At 39.2% G+C, this 14,514-nt stretch overlaps 1 protein-coding gene across 5 annotated transcripts in view; it reads left to right on the top strand.

The window, feature by feature from the left end:
* LOC120477437 (uncharacterized) overlaps nt 1-11,336 on the top strand; it is a 48,721-nt gene extending 37,385 nt beyond the window's left edge. For 3 of the 5 annotated variants that reach the window (XM_089128983.1, XM_089128984.1, XM_089128985.1), the window contains 2 exons: nt 4,223-4,404; nt 4,509-11,336. In XM_089128983.1, coding sequence (XP_088985109.1) covers nt 4,223-4,404; nt 4,509-10,061 — 5,735 coding nt within the window. In that variant the 3' untranslated portion in view covers nt 10,062-11,336. Of the gene's footprint in view, nt 1-4,222; nt 4,405-4,487 lie in introns of those variants that run through there. The other 2 variants (XM_089128987.1, XM_089128986.1) reach the window with 2 other exon arrangements.
* Nucleotides 11,337-14,514: the final 3,178 nt, after the last annotated feature.

Genomic DNA, 14,514 nt, shown 5'->3' with positions numbered 1-14,514 from the left:
TCTGTCATTAGTCTTTAGTCTGCCACTAAAAAATGGCGTGTTGGCTCCAGGTCATCAGCCATGTCAACAAAACGAATGAATTGCTTATTAATATGTCTAAATTCATGCCTATATCTTTGTAGAACTTCAAAAAAAGAAACCGAAAAGATGCTGCAGCCAATGAGCCGCCGATGGGGGGGCTGACTCAACCTCCACGGACAGTTTTTAATACTTTATCAGACAATAACTACTCAAGATTTTGCTTTAGTATCATTTTCGGGACAATTAGGGCTGGATTGGGCACAACCGCTTAGATTTGGGGACTGTCCCAAATTGCCCTTTGTGGCGGCGCATGCGCAGTCTCCACTCGGACCCGCTCTTCAATCTATCGCCTGCGGACTCTCTTGATTTATTCCGGTGAAATCACAATATAAAATACACACAAACTTAGAAATATTTACTTACTAGTCCATCAACATGATCGCCAGGTCAGCATCACTGTTGCATCCAGTGCCTTACCACCGAAATTACTTTGAAGCTGTTATATTAAAGGTACAATTCTTCACTGAAACATTGATCTCTCTCCCTGGGCGGAAGAAACCGCAGCACAGGCTTCCGATACCGGAGAGAGAGCAATGGATCCCTTGGGAAAGAGAGGAGATAAGTCCCAGTCTCCAACCTAGCGTTGCCACCTTCAGTGAGGCAAAATAAGGGACACCCATACACGAGATAAATAAATAATTAAATGAAATAAAAATAAAAAAATGTGTCAAGGGTATGGAACTGGTTATTTCAACATGACGACTTGACAGCTCAACAATAAACCACGAGAAAACATGACATCAAGTATGTGAGCTTGCAACAAAAAACATTTTATATTATTATTTTACATTTTATTATTTTACTTATATATATATATATATATATATATATATATGAAGAGTTCAGATGCAAAAGCCTCTAAATGCCATTTGAAATTTTCTTCTTTAATGATGATTTTTATGAAACCTGTATATTTAAGTTCAGTAATTTCACTTAAATAACAATTAATAGGTAATTATCATTGCCATTTAAGTGAAATTACTGAACTTAAATATACAAGTTCGATAAAAATCATCATTAAAGAAGAAAATTTCAAATGGCATTTAGAGGCTTTTGCATCTGAACTCTTCATATACACCAGTAATCATGTTTTTGACAATTCTGCATGGATGGGATATTTTTATTGTTTTTATTTACTCAAATTGATTTTGAATTTATTATGTAATTGTTTGTCTAATTTTTATTTTTTTTTAAAAATGTGCACTTTTAAAACTTTCTTTTAATTGCCATAAAGTGTGTATTACAGATATGACCATAATTTAGTATGCATATATGATTAATACTTAATAATACCAATTATAATTTATTTATTAATCTGTTTAATAACATTAACAAATATAGTTACCTTTCTACTTGCGCAAATTGACTACTCTACTTCTTGTGAAATTGATTTTATTATAATTACTATTAGTATTATCTATAGGCTACTGTAAAATCCTCATTTATTTATTCAACTATGTGTGGGTCTATGTAAAATTATGTCCGTTGATATGACTATTCGTATTATTGGTAAGAAAATCTATGCATTTATTTATGTATTCAGACATAGTAGCCTATTAAAGGATAACATTCTCTAGGTTTGTTAAGCATAAGTTATTTTCTCCACAACATGAACATTTTTATTATTAAATATGTATTAAATATATCTCTCTCTTATTTCTTATTATAACTATTTAGGCTACTCATTGCCACTGACACTTTCCAGCCAAGTATTTGTTTCCTCCCACTCTCGTCGGTACTTTTGCACACACTTTCGTTTCAGATGTGGACGCATAGGCAAGACCCGCCCTCTTCTGACTCTGATTGGCCCTGAACCTGATGGTATATTAAACAAACCAATCAAACCAACAATGGCAGCGAGTATTACCCAATCAAGGGTAGAATAGGAGGAGTCTTCACAGAATGCGGGTGGCATGATTTGCATGGGATCATGCGTTCGGAAATACGGGACAAACCGCGTCCCGTATTGATTCAAAACGGGACGCGCTGTTTACTTCACAAATACGGGACGATTCCGTATTTTAAGGGACGGGTGGCAACCCTACTCCAACCATATAAAGAGATCCATTTGCAATCTGGATCAGGAATGCATTCTCCGTGCTGCCTCGGCAGACGCGGATCCTGAGAACCATGAGCCTGGCCACTTTCCTCGAAAAGTGACCGGCATGAGCGGAGCATGCGAAACGAAAGCTTCTCACAATGTCGGCAATCAGGCTCCTCGAAGGCTGACACCGCATGCTCCACTCCCAAACACATCACACATAGCTTGTTTGTGTGTGTCCACTCGTTAAATAATGCGAGCAGGGAGAAACACAGTGACTGTGCAATTGTTTCGCCATAGTGTTCGCTGATATACTCTCTCTCTCTCTCTCTCTCTCTCTCTCTCTCTCTATATATATATATATATATATATATATTTATATACTGTATATATACACACTTAGAGAGTGTCATCAGATATTGAATTACTGCATGGTTTGGCAACTTAACAGTTAATGACATGGCAGGCATCCTGACCCCATTTACACCTGGTATTAAAATGCGATCTGTATCCAGATAAGTTATCCGGATAATAAGTACCGATTCCATTTACACCTGGCCACATAAATGTGTTTTTGCAAAACGGATATAAATCCGATCTTAAACTCCCGCGTTATATGCAGATTTAATGGATTGCGCGCCACCAAAAGCAATAGATATCAGCTGCATTTCGTTGATCATCAACTAATTTCCAAATCAAAGACATCAATAAGAGAGTGGCAACACCGCTGGTAAGATAATGTCGTTTCTTTACTTGAAGATGATTGTGTGTTAAGCGTCTGTGACTTACTTTCACTTTTATTTGCGATGTTTGCACGTTGGCTCGATGAATAGACGCTCAGCTGCTCAACTGCGGTGATGGGTGATCCGTGTCGCAGTAGCGCCGTCATATCTGACTATAACATGACATATAGCCTATATAACAAGCTCTCACTCGTTTATTTTTTTGCATTTTTGGGAGGAGTAACATATACATATGTGGTTTCTACAACCAGATTGCGTTTACACCTAGTAAAGATCCGAACACAATGCGAGCCAGACTACCTCCAGATGTGGTCAGGCAGATCCGATCACGATCTGATCACAACGCATTTACACCTTGCATTAACATGCGTTTTTTATTATCCGGATAACTTATCTGGATACAGATCGCATTTTAATACCAGGTGTAAATGGGGTCTTAAGGCCTACAACTGCAGTAACTCATTGAATTAACATTGGTACAATACACCACGTGATGCATCTGAGTGAATCACATTAAGAGAAACCAGCAGTAGCCAATAAGATTTCGTCATTAGCTTTAAATCACCCTTTGGAAATTCACGATTGGTTAATGATAGAAAGGAAATGCCCATATTTGGGTTACATAGCGTGCAGGAGAGCTGGTCTCGGCATGACGCGTTCGAATGCTGTAACTTCTTGGTAAATTCGGAAGAAATTTACTGCCACAAGTAAACAAAATGTAATAAAATAAACATCTTAATGTATATTTTCAACGTTTTCTTTAGCAGCTTGAAAGAACATTATTGAAAAGAAAGAAAGAAAGAATGTTGAAAGAATATTGAAGGAGTAAACTAGTCCAAAATCTCAAAACTGATAACTGCATGAAAATTCAATGTTTATGCCTGCCGTGTCTTGCCTTAAGCTGCTGAACGATGCGAAGTAGGGCAACGTGCAATAAACATACTTGCACCTTAAGCAAATGCACTTTACACAAACTTCAGTGAAATAACCTCACTAGCAGTTTATCACTTGCACTTTAATCAATGGAACTGTTTTGTCAACAATTTCCTTTTTCTTCTGTCTACTTTTTCTTTTCTTCTCAGGTTCTTTCTTGATGTGTTTACTGTTTAGTGATTTGTAATGTCTTTTATGATGTTCTGTTTTATGATTTTCAGTAAGCAACTCTGCACTGTGCCCAAGCAACATTTCCCCTTGGGAACAATAAAGTTAACCTACCTATCTACCTTTTTTAAGTTTTGACAGTGCAACTAAGTGTGATTAGTACATTATAGCACATATCTGATTTGTATCTTTAACAGCACCTTTGAGTCCACTAATAGCTTTTGTAATGTCTGGCTGTCTGTGTTCCACTCAACAGGAGACTGTGAAATGGCCTTGTTTGGCGGTGTGAGCTGTATTTTGGAGCCACTAGTTTTTGTAGCTCTCTCCAAGGCTAAAATGATCTCCCCTGATGGCACCAGTAAACCCTTCAGCAGCAAAGCAGATGGATATGGGAGAGGTGAAGGCTGTGGGATTGTTCTCCTAAAGCCTCTGAAAAAAGTAAACCAATGAGATTGTCTCACATAAACATATCACCATAACAACAATGCACCTTATGATACAGAACTATAACCAAGAAACAGAAGTTGTTTATGTTTTGACAGGCTCTTGAGGACCATGATCATATTTGGGGCACAATCAGCAAAACTGCAGTAAATCAAGATGGCCACAGTGTTCGTCCAATCACCAAACCATCCATGGTACAGCAGGAGGAGCTGCTTAGAAAAATCTACTCAGAGACTGACTTGACTAGTGTCGAGTACATTGAGGCTCATGGGACTGGGACTCCAATTGGAGATCCAGTAGAGGCAGGTAGTATCTCAAAAGTCATTGCCAAAGCAAGACCTCAGAAGTCAGGGCCACTCATCATTGGTTCTGTTAAAGGCAATATTGGACACACAGAATCTGCCGCAGGTGTTGCAGGGCTCATAAAGGTTCTTCTGATGATGCAGCATGAAACCATTGTGCCATCATTGTTCTACTCTTTGGAAGACTCCAGCATAGACGTTAAATCTCTCAATATTAAAATCCCCACCACAGCAGAAAAATGGATCAGTGACTGCATATCAGGGAGGTCAGCAGGAATCAATAATTTTGGGTTTGGTGGAACAAATGCACATGCAATTGTCAGACAATATGTGCAGTCAAAAAAGCCAAAAGCGCAGCTGATCAGCAAATCCCATCAGTATTTTGTAGTCTCTGCAGCCTCCGAAAAATCCATGAAAATGATTTTTGAAAAAATGGCAGAACAGATCAGTGCAGGAAAAATATCAGACCTACAGTCTTTACTGTACACATCTGCATGTAGAAGAAGTCACTTGAAACACAAATACAGGAAAGTAATTCAAACATCATCATTGGCAGATCTGCAAGAGAAACTTACTGCTGCTGTAGAGAAAAAGCATGTACCGTCAAAGACAGACTCCAAGCTAGTTTTTGTGTTTTGTGGCAATGGTGTTACATATCAGGGTATGTGCAAGCAGCTCCTAAAACAAGAGCCAGTTTTCAGAGAGGAAATCATGAAGATAGAAACTTTGTTGCTAAGCTATAGAAGTTTGAATCTGACAGAGATGCTGGAAAGTGAATCTGAGAAAGGTACAGAGCCATCTGATCCAAAGATTGTCCAGCCACTTCTGTTTGCTATTCAGGTTGCTGTTGTCAAACTTCTGAAACACTGGGGCATCAGTCCCGATGCTGTTTTGGGGCACTCTGTTGGAGAAGTCGCTGCAGCTCATTGTTCTGGTTTGCTGTCACTTGAAGATGCAGTGAAAGTCATACACTATCGCAGTTCTCTGCAAAGCACTGTGACAGGAGGGAAGATGCTGGTAGTCAGTAATATGGCTGTTTCTGAAGTCTTGAAAATGCTTCCATCTTATTCAGGAAGGGTTTGTCTGGCTGCTTATAACAGCCCTCAGTCATGCACCCTCTCAGGAGATGCAGATGACATTGAAAGGCTGCAACAGAGTTTGAGCAACTCAGCCAGTGGAAAAGATTTGTTCCTACGCATTTTAGACGTACCTGCAGCATACCACAGTCACAAGATGGATCCCATTTTATCCAAAGTGGAACAGAGTATAGGCTCATTGCAGGCACATAATTTGGAGACAGAATTGTTCTCAACGGTGACCGGTGTTAGTTTGTGTTCCTCCGATTTTCTTACTGGTGAATATTGGGCAAAGAATATCAGAGAGCCAGTTGAATTCGAACAAGCTGTGAAGTCTGCAGCTAAAAACAAAAGGAGTGTTATATTTGTTGAAATTGGTCCAAGAAGATCTTTGCAGAGGTATATCACTGAGACTCTGGGAAATGACTTCACTGTGATTCCCTCAGTGCAGCCTGATAAAGATCACGAGACCATGCTTGCTCTTGTTTCCAAACTGTTTGAGCTTGGGGTTAAAGTGGACTGGGAAATGTTCTACAAAGGTTTTGAGCCTGAACCAGTTCCCTATCCACGATACCAGTTTGATGATGTGAAGACAGATGTCTTCACTTCACGTTTGCAGTGGTTCAGTCCCACTGGCAACCATCCAGTAGTTACACAAATGGGTACAGACAGTTCAGTGTTCAGCTGTGATTTATCCTCTGAGTCAGTGGCCTTCCTGCAAGACCACAAGCACAATGGAGTTGCCATTATTCCTGGGGCATTTTATGCAGAATTGGGTTTAGCAACTTACATGGCATACGCAAAACCTAAGGTTCCACTAAGTTCTCTGCAGCTCAGCATAACATTTCAGAGTCCATTCGTTTTCACCCAGAATGCCCCAGATATAAAAGTACAGCTGGATCCATCTGACCATTTGGCAGATAACACATGTAACTTCAAAATACACTCTACTACCGCAGTCTATGCATTTGGCACAGTAGAAGCAAAACCAGGTAGAAGTCCTGAAGAACAATTCATTTCAGTAGACCGTATATCCAAAAGATGCACATTCCACATGACGACTGAAGAGCTCTACAAGCATCTAAGTCAAACAGGATTTGAGTATGGGTCTGTCTTCAGAAATAAGGTAGATGTTTATTGTGGGGAAGAATACAGAGAGGCGATATCTGTTGTGAAGGTCCCAAAGGAATTACTGCCTGAATTACACGACTATCACCTTCACCCTGTGGTCATGGATTATTTCATGCAAATTGTTCCTGTAACAATAGGGTATGACCAATCAGCAAGACCTCAATTTCCTGCACAAATCAGAAGCCTGACTGTATTTGAACCATTGCAAGAGGAGATGGTTGTTTATCTGAGAGCAGTTAATGTGAGAGAAGATTATTTTGACATTTGTGGCTGCTTAGCCAACAAACAGGGTAGGGTGTTAGTTGAATTGATGGATGTGAAGATCAGAATGCTAGGAAGTCGTTCCCAAGTAGTCAAGGAGTACTTCTACCATAACAATTTCAGTGTCATCTCTGAAGTTGCCAGATTTGATACACCCATTAAGGCACTTGTGTTTTCTGACCAGGTAGGGATTTCTGAAGCTTTGCAACAGTACTTGGACCCAACATCTAGGTATGTGTCTTCTTCAAACAGTAACACACTGTTAGAAGGCAGAGTGGAATATTTTTTGTCAAAACTGAAAATTTCAAGTGTAAACTTTCAAGAAATTTTGTTCATGTGGGGTGATGCAGACCTAACCTCTCTTGAATCGGAGAAGGTCTTGGACAGTATGGCAGGGTTATGTGAGATTTTCAGAAAGATTGTCGGATATCTCAAGGCACTTAATTTCCCAGGTGATATCCGAGTAATAACCTATAGGTCGTCTGAGACCCTAGTGAACTTTATAAACCCTGGGTTTGTTCTGTTAGGCATGACGAGAGCATGTGCAGCTGAGTTGCCACAACTTTCCTTCCAGCTGATTGACATGGGTTCTGCCACTTTTGAAGACATCAAAGCTTTGGTCCAGGTCCTCAGGTCTTACCCCTGTAACAAATATCCAGAGCTAGTAGTGAAGGAGGGCAAAATTCTCCATCCTGAAATCACCCACACACCTTTGCCAACCCTGGCAATCTCTTCAAGAAACATACACATGTTGCAAAATGAAGACTTCATCTTGCAAACTTCTGACCCATATGCAATGAAAAATCTCTCTGCATCAAAAATGGATAATCATACTGTACTGATTCAAGGAAAAAATATTGAGCTTCATCTCAGTAAAATCTGTGTTCATTCATCAGATTACTTTCCAGTCAGCATTTCTGACCTGAATTTTGGTCAGACATTGTATTGGAACAAGCACACAAATGAAAACCATAAGCTCTTGGCCCTTGACTTCAGTGGCACTGTCACAGCTGTGGGTAAAGATGTCAGGAAATTTAAAGTTGGTGATCATGTTGTGTCTTGTTACCCTGTGGCTGCCAACACTAAAGTAGTTCTCCCAGCAGTGGTTTGCTGCAAAGCAAAACGGCTTTCGTTCCTGAATGACGCGCCTTGTGTCTCTTTTATGGTACTGGCTTGGGAGATCTTTCACAAGGCTTTACCCAAAGCTAAACAGCAAAGGAAATTGGGTATTTTCTCCACTGTTCCTGATTCAGCTTTGATGAAAGTGTTGATTGCTATTGCAAACAGATCAGGTTGGAATGTCAGCGTGAGCACACAGGCTGATCAGCTGTCTTGTGATTTTAGTGAGGTTGTGGGAGCTGTTCTTCTACCTCCTTATAATGTAGAAACAGTTGAAATAGCTAGCAGTGTTAGAGGCATCAAAGACATTGTGTTTGTCTGTGACAACCAGGTAGATTTCCCATTGAATTCAACGACATTCAGTACAAATGAGGAGGTCTACTTCCATGTCCTTTTCATGTCCCAAATAATGCAGAAATGGTCTCTGCAGACACAAATGCCACAAATCTACCGTTGGATGAAATCCTTGGATTTGGACAGGAAGCCCTTGTCTTTAGACACAACAGCTGTTCAAAAAGTGAAATCTCAAAACATTGATCTTATGTCTGTAAAAGAATCTGAATCATACTTCAGATGCCAGATCCTACCTCTCATCATCCTGAACAGTGAAGTCAAGAACCAGCTGTCTGACATTCCAGTGATGCCTAAACACAGTCTATTCCAGGAAAATGCAGTTTATATTGTCACAGGTGGTCTAACAGGGTTGGGCTTTGAGACAGTAAAGTTCATTGCTCAGAGAGGAGGAGGCAACATTGTCCTTCTGTCTAGGAGTAATCCAAACCCTCAAATGCAACAAGAGATAAGTCAGGTCAGTAGCCATTGGGGTTCTGTCATTAAATCTCTGCCATGTGATGTTTCAGTTTCTGAGCAAGTGGACCAGACAATTGTTAATATTGGAAAACTATTTCCATCCAGTCCCATCAAAGGGGTGTTTCACAGTGCGGTTGTCCTGCATGATGGGCTGATTGAACGTCTTGACAAATCTCTTTATGAGAAAGTTATGAAACCAAAAGTAAACGGAGTGATTAACCTTCACCGTTCTACCATACAGTGCAGTCTGGATTACTTTGTGTGCTATTCCTCCATCTCTGCCTTCATTGGCAATGCCTCACAAACGAATTATGCTGCGGCTAATACATTCATGGACACTTTCTGTCAGTACCGCAGAAACATTGGGCTTTCTGGACAGTCCATTAATTGGGGGGCTTTAAATCTTGGCCTTCTTCTGAACAAAGTCCATTTCCAAAAATTTCTGGAGGCAAAGGGAATCATGCTTTTGGAGATTGCAGAAATCCATGAAAGTCTTGAGCAGTGTCTCTTGATCAACAAACCTCAACAAGTTGTATGTAGGTTCAATTTTAAAAACAGCTGGAATAACATCCTCAGTCAGAACAAATCCCTGAGTGTACGCTTGTTCAAAATAGCACAGGAAGCTATTAGTAAAGCCAGAGTGTTCATATCTAGAACTGAACTACCCATGACGTCATCCTCACCACGTGATTATCTGAGGTTCATGATTAGTGAAACGACTGGTGTTGAGATGGACGAGCTGAATGATGATGTTCATCTTTTCGATTTAGGCATTGATTCAATGTTAGCCATGACTCTGCAGAATCTTATCTTCAAGAATAGAGGTTTGAATGTCCCTTTAGTGACTCTACTGGATCCAAATAGCACACTGGCAACTGTTATCAAAGTCCTGGAGGTGAACTGTGTTGACGAAGATCAGAGGGAAGATGAGAGCAATTCCACATACTTATAATGGTGATTTGTATTTCCCCACAGCAGTCTTTTTGAAGCCTCAAAACAAATAATATTGTTTTAGGAAATTCATGAACTTTTGAAGTGAAATGGGTGTATAGTATATTTTGTACTACAGTACTACTGATTAAACAATCCACCTTTCTGGATAAGGTATTTGGCAGATTTTCCAATATTACTACTACAGTTCACCAAACTCAATTTTTTAGGATTCCTGCATCCTCTGTATTAACAGTAGGCCTACATATCATTATGATAAATTAGGTTATGCAGAAAATTCTGACTGGACTTAACTGTAATGTCAGGACCAGGAATAAAGTGGAGAGTGAATCAAACCGCAAGCACTTTAATTAAATGAACAGGTAATCCAGGGAAAATTACATCACAAGGAACTCAGGGCAGGAACAAGGAACATCTACAGCAAGCAACAACCAACAAACAACAACTGGAGAACAGAGGTATAAATACATAGACAAACAAGCTAAACAAGATAACAAAGGTGGCATGGCTAATCAGAAACACCTGGGGAGACTAATCAACAAAACAGGGAACAGCTGAACATGAGACAGGGGAACACGTTCTGTATCTAATTTTTCTTTTTTCAATATATTGAGATGATCTATTATTCTGACTAAAGAAATCGTGATAAATGTATTTTTAAGTTTGGTCTGAAGTTACAACAAAGACTAAATTAAGCTGTATGAAATAACTTTTAATTAATTAACACATCTAATAGTATTAGTATGAGTTGTTTTATTTCCAAAAGGCATTATTGTTTATATTCTGAACAATGTTTAAAATATTAATAACGGTATAATGCTTGCACTTCCTGCATAGTTTTAGGCTTTCTGGGGTAATTACTAGCATCATGTTGATATTTTGCTAAGAAAATAAATAAAATTAGATGTGGTGAATATGGTATGATCATTTATCAGTAAAACTTCAAAGAAAGCAGTAAGGAATGTCATAGAAATTTGCCCATTTCAACTGTGCAAGATATATTTGAGGAAGTGGTGGTTTGGCCTGATAGGACTTTCATAAGATGTATGATTATTGATGAAATAAAGAACAGTGAAGTACATGTATGGGACAACCCTATTACTCAAATCTCTGCAAAATGAAGAAATGGAATGAAAAAGTCAGTAACTCTTTCAACAAAGCCTATATTTATAATGCATTACACCTAATGCATTACAATAGATGCATATTGTCTTATAAACAATCTTTGATGATGTTGTAGCATCTGATAAATAATAAAACCAGTTCCAATACATTATATCGGTGATCGTTTTCTCCTGTCTGCCTCGCTGCCTGCCGTGCTTTGTGTTTGTTTGCTGAAAGGCTGTATGCGCCGTCTAAACCTCGTATTAGCTTCGTATTTCTTTCTGTTTTTAACCATTTCTAGTTGTTTATACTACTAAATTCATCTTACCCAACATCTCAGATTAACCTTACACTGCTAGCTTCCGTTATTGTTAGCACAATACTCAAGTAGCGCTCATTTATTTATGTATTCATTTTCTCTCACTTACCCGCGCCCTGAGTTCAGAAAAAGACCAGGGGCCTCATTTATAAACGTTGCGTACGCACAAAAGAAGGCGTACGCCGCTCTCTACGCAATAGTTGCTATTTATAAAAAGCAAACTTGACGGTAAAATGTGCGGTCCCTCACGCAAGCTCTGACCCAGGCGTACGCACAAAAACGGGTGAAATGAGAAATGGCGACACCGTCGGCAGTTGGAAAAACACGTGAAAGTGTGTGAAACTGTAGACGGTTGTGTAAAATAAATGGCAATGCTGCCTCACATAAATAACACGAAGACTTCACAAAGCAAGTCTTACAATTAACAGCCTACACAAACACCCGTTTGATAGATCTGCAACAAAAATGCAAATTAACACACAGCCTATTTCCAAAAAGAAAGGTGAAATATGTTCTGCAATAATATTGGCATGTTATACAATTCATTCTCATAAATAAGATGGTAAACAGAACGAAATAATGTACAAAACTAATATTCTCGCCAATATGTGCGTCTAACGGAGCAGATAGCCTATAGCAATTAGATAGTCAGTCAGATAGATAGATAATAGGGAGATATTAGGCTATAGATAGATCGATAAATAGATGTATTATTTGTCCACTGGGGAAAGTTGTTTTCACAGTAAAAATGTTTTCATCAGCTACGGAATCATGGTATTCATATGCCTTTAGTTTGTTTTATTTTTGATAAAATAACGTATGACGTACGTCTCAACCATTCAGAAAGCTGCAAGAAATTACATTTGCGCTGAACTATTTCCCATTTAGATTATAACCAACATCCGTAGCTTGTCAGATGCAGAATTAAATGGATGTAAATAAAAGGCCCCATCACAATGCGTATAATGACGCACAATGGCTGATCTTGAGCTCTTAGAAGATGTGGCGATTAAATGGAAGGATTCGGAGTGAACGCATCATCTTCACAACAAAAGGTGTGGAAAAAATATATTATTTATTGAAGAATTCCCTCATTGTGCAGTTTATTTCAGTTAGGACAGTCTTGATTTCGCCCAACTCCTTGGCCACCTCTCTGATTGAATTAATGACTAGACGCTTTTTTTGCCTCGACTTTGATGTCCGACCATTTCTATTTTATTTCGGCCACAGTCCAAGGTTGTGAGCATTTACGGCTGTAACCTTTTGCCACTCAAGTGCCTTTTTGGCATTAGTAATGCCCACACTGTGCCCTTCAAACAACATTTTCTCCTCTTTTTCACCTTGCCAACGATAACTTCTACTTCACATTGAGTGAAGTTACGTTTTTTTTTATTTCCTCTCTGTGTTTAACATGATTTCGCAATCGATGAATATTAACTTTTGGGCGTTTCACGGACTATTTATGGGCAACTATGGGCGTGGCATGAAGCCGCAAAAGCTGCGCTACATTTAGAATTGATTGTGATTTATTAAGGGAAAATTGTGTAGGATGTGCGTGCGCACGGTTTTATAAATCTGAATATTTCTGTGCGTCCTATGTTTCATCCGTACGCCACTTCTGACGCATATCCTACGCAAAGTTTTATAAATGAGGCCCCTGGTGAGCAATTAGAACCTGTCAACAAACACGGTGAGTAAGAATCAGTCAACTAGTGATGTGTCGTTCATGAACGATTCGTTCATTTTGAACGAATCTTTAATATGACTCGGGACTATCGAGTTGTCTCAGGGAGTGATTCGTTCATCTTGTGTTACCCGCGCATGCGCATTGCGCAACATATGGATTCTGAATCTGTACTGGAAACAGAAATGATTAGTTCATCTCTCGAGTCTCGAGTCCGAGTCTTTCGTTCCCTCTGTCAGTCCCATTGAGCCTATGCTGTCAGACCACCGGAAAGAGGAATGATTAGTTCATTTGAGTCTTCGGGTTTGAGTCCTTCGTTCTTTAGTCACGTGAATTGTCACCGTATTGAATACCCAAATTCACAAACTTTTTACAAACTAATTCACAAACCTTTTACAAACAAGCACGTAGATGATGTATAATATAATAGTAGTTAATTAATGTACAATATATAATAAAACACACCACAGATGCATAGAAAAGAGACGGACAGGGACAATAATAAAGGAATAAGGAATAATGGACGTTTATAATGTTTATTGAACATTTGTATTTCAATGCCTATATAACACAATATTCAGACGCAGTCAATAATACGAATCTAATGTTGTATTTGCTGCGAGACCCGTGGCCACGTGAGAAAAGAACGACGGACTCAAACCCGAAGACTCAAATGAACTAATCATTCCCCTTTCCGGTACTGAAAGCATAGACTTAATGGGACTGACAGGAAGAACGAAAGACTCGGACCCGCCGAACCCGAACTCGAGAGATGAACTAATCTTTAATCTTTCCGGTCCTGCTATATCGCATGGCACGGCCAGCAGACAGCACAGATCAGAGTCAGACACTGACCAGTCAACAGCTAACGTCTCGAGACATGAGAGGAGGAGAACAAACCTGATAAATATGAAGTTGCAAAGCAAAGAACGTCTCGGATCAGGAGGTGAGGTGAACTATAACAGGGTCAGACTGCATAGCCTGAACTTGAGACCCAGCAACTAATTAATAGCTAACGTTACAGTTATTTCAGTTGCTTTTGGCTTTGGCTGCATTACCCTATTATGTTATTTTTACAAATGTAATTAAGATTTTCGTAAGTACTAGATGTATGGGATATTTAACATGACATTTTAATTATATAATTATGAAATGACCGAAATGACTCGATAAAAGATTCGTTCATTTTACTGAACGAGACTCAAAGATCCGAATCAGTAAAATGATCCGAACTTCCCATCACTACAGTCAACAAACACAGTGAGTCTTAGCGCTAAAACATGACAAATTTGGTACCAGGGGCTCGTTCTTCATACCTCGCTAACTCAGTTAGCTGGATTTGATTGT

This window comes from Pimephales promelas, chromosome 3 (genome assembly GCF_988280905.1).
Source record: "Pimephales promelas chromosome 3, fPimPro1.hap1.1, whole genome shotgun sequence".
Lineage (NCBI taxonomy): Eukaryota > Metazoa > Chordata > Actinopteri > Cypriniformes > Leuciscidae > Pimephales > Pimephales promelas.
This window is presented reverse-complemented; position numbering and strand designations above follow the sequence as displayed.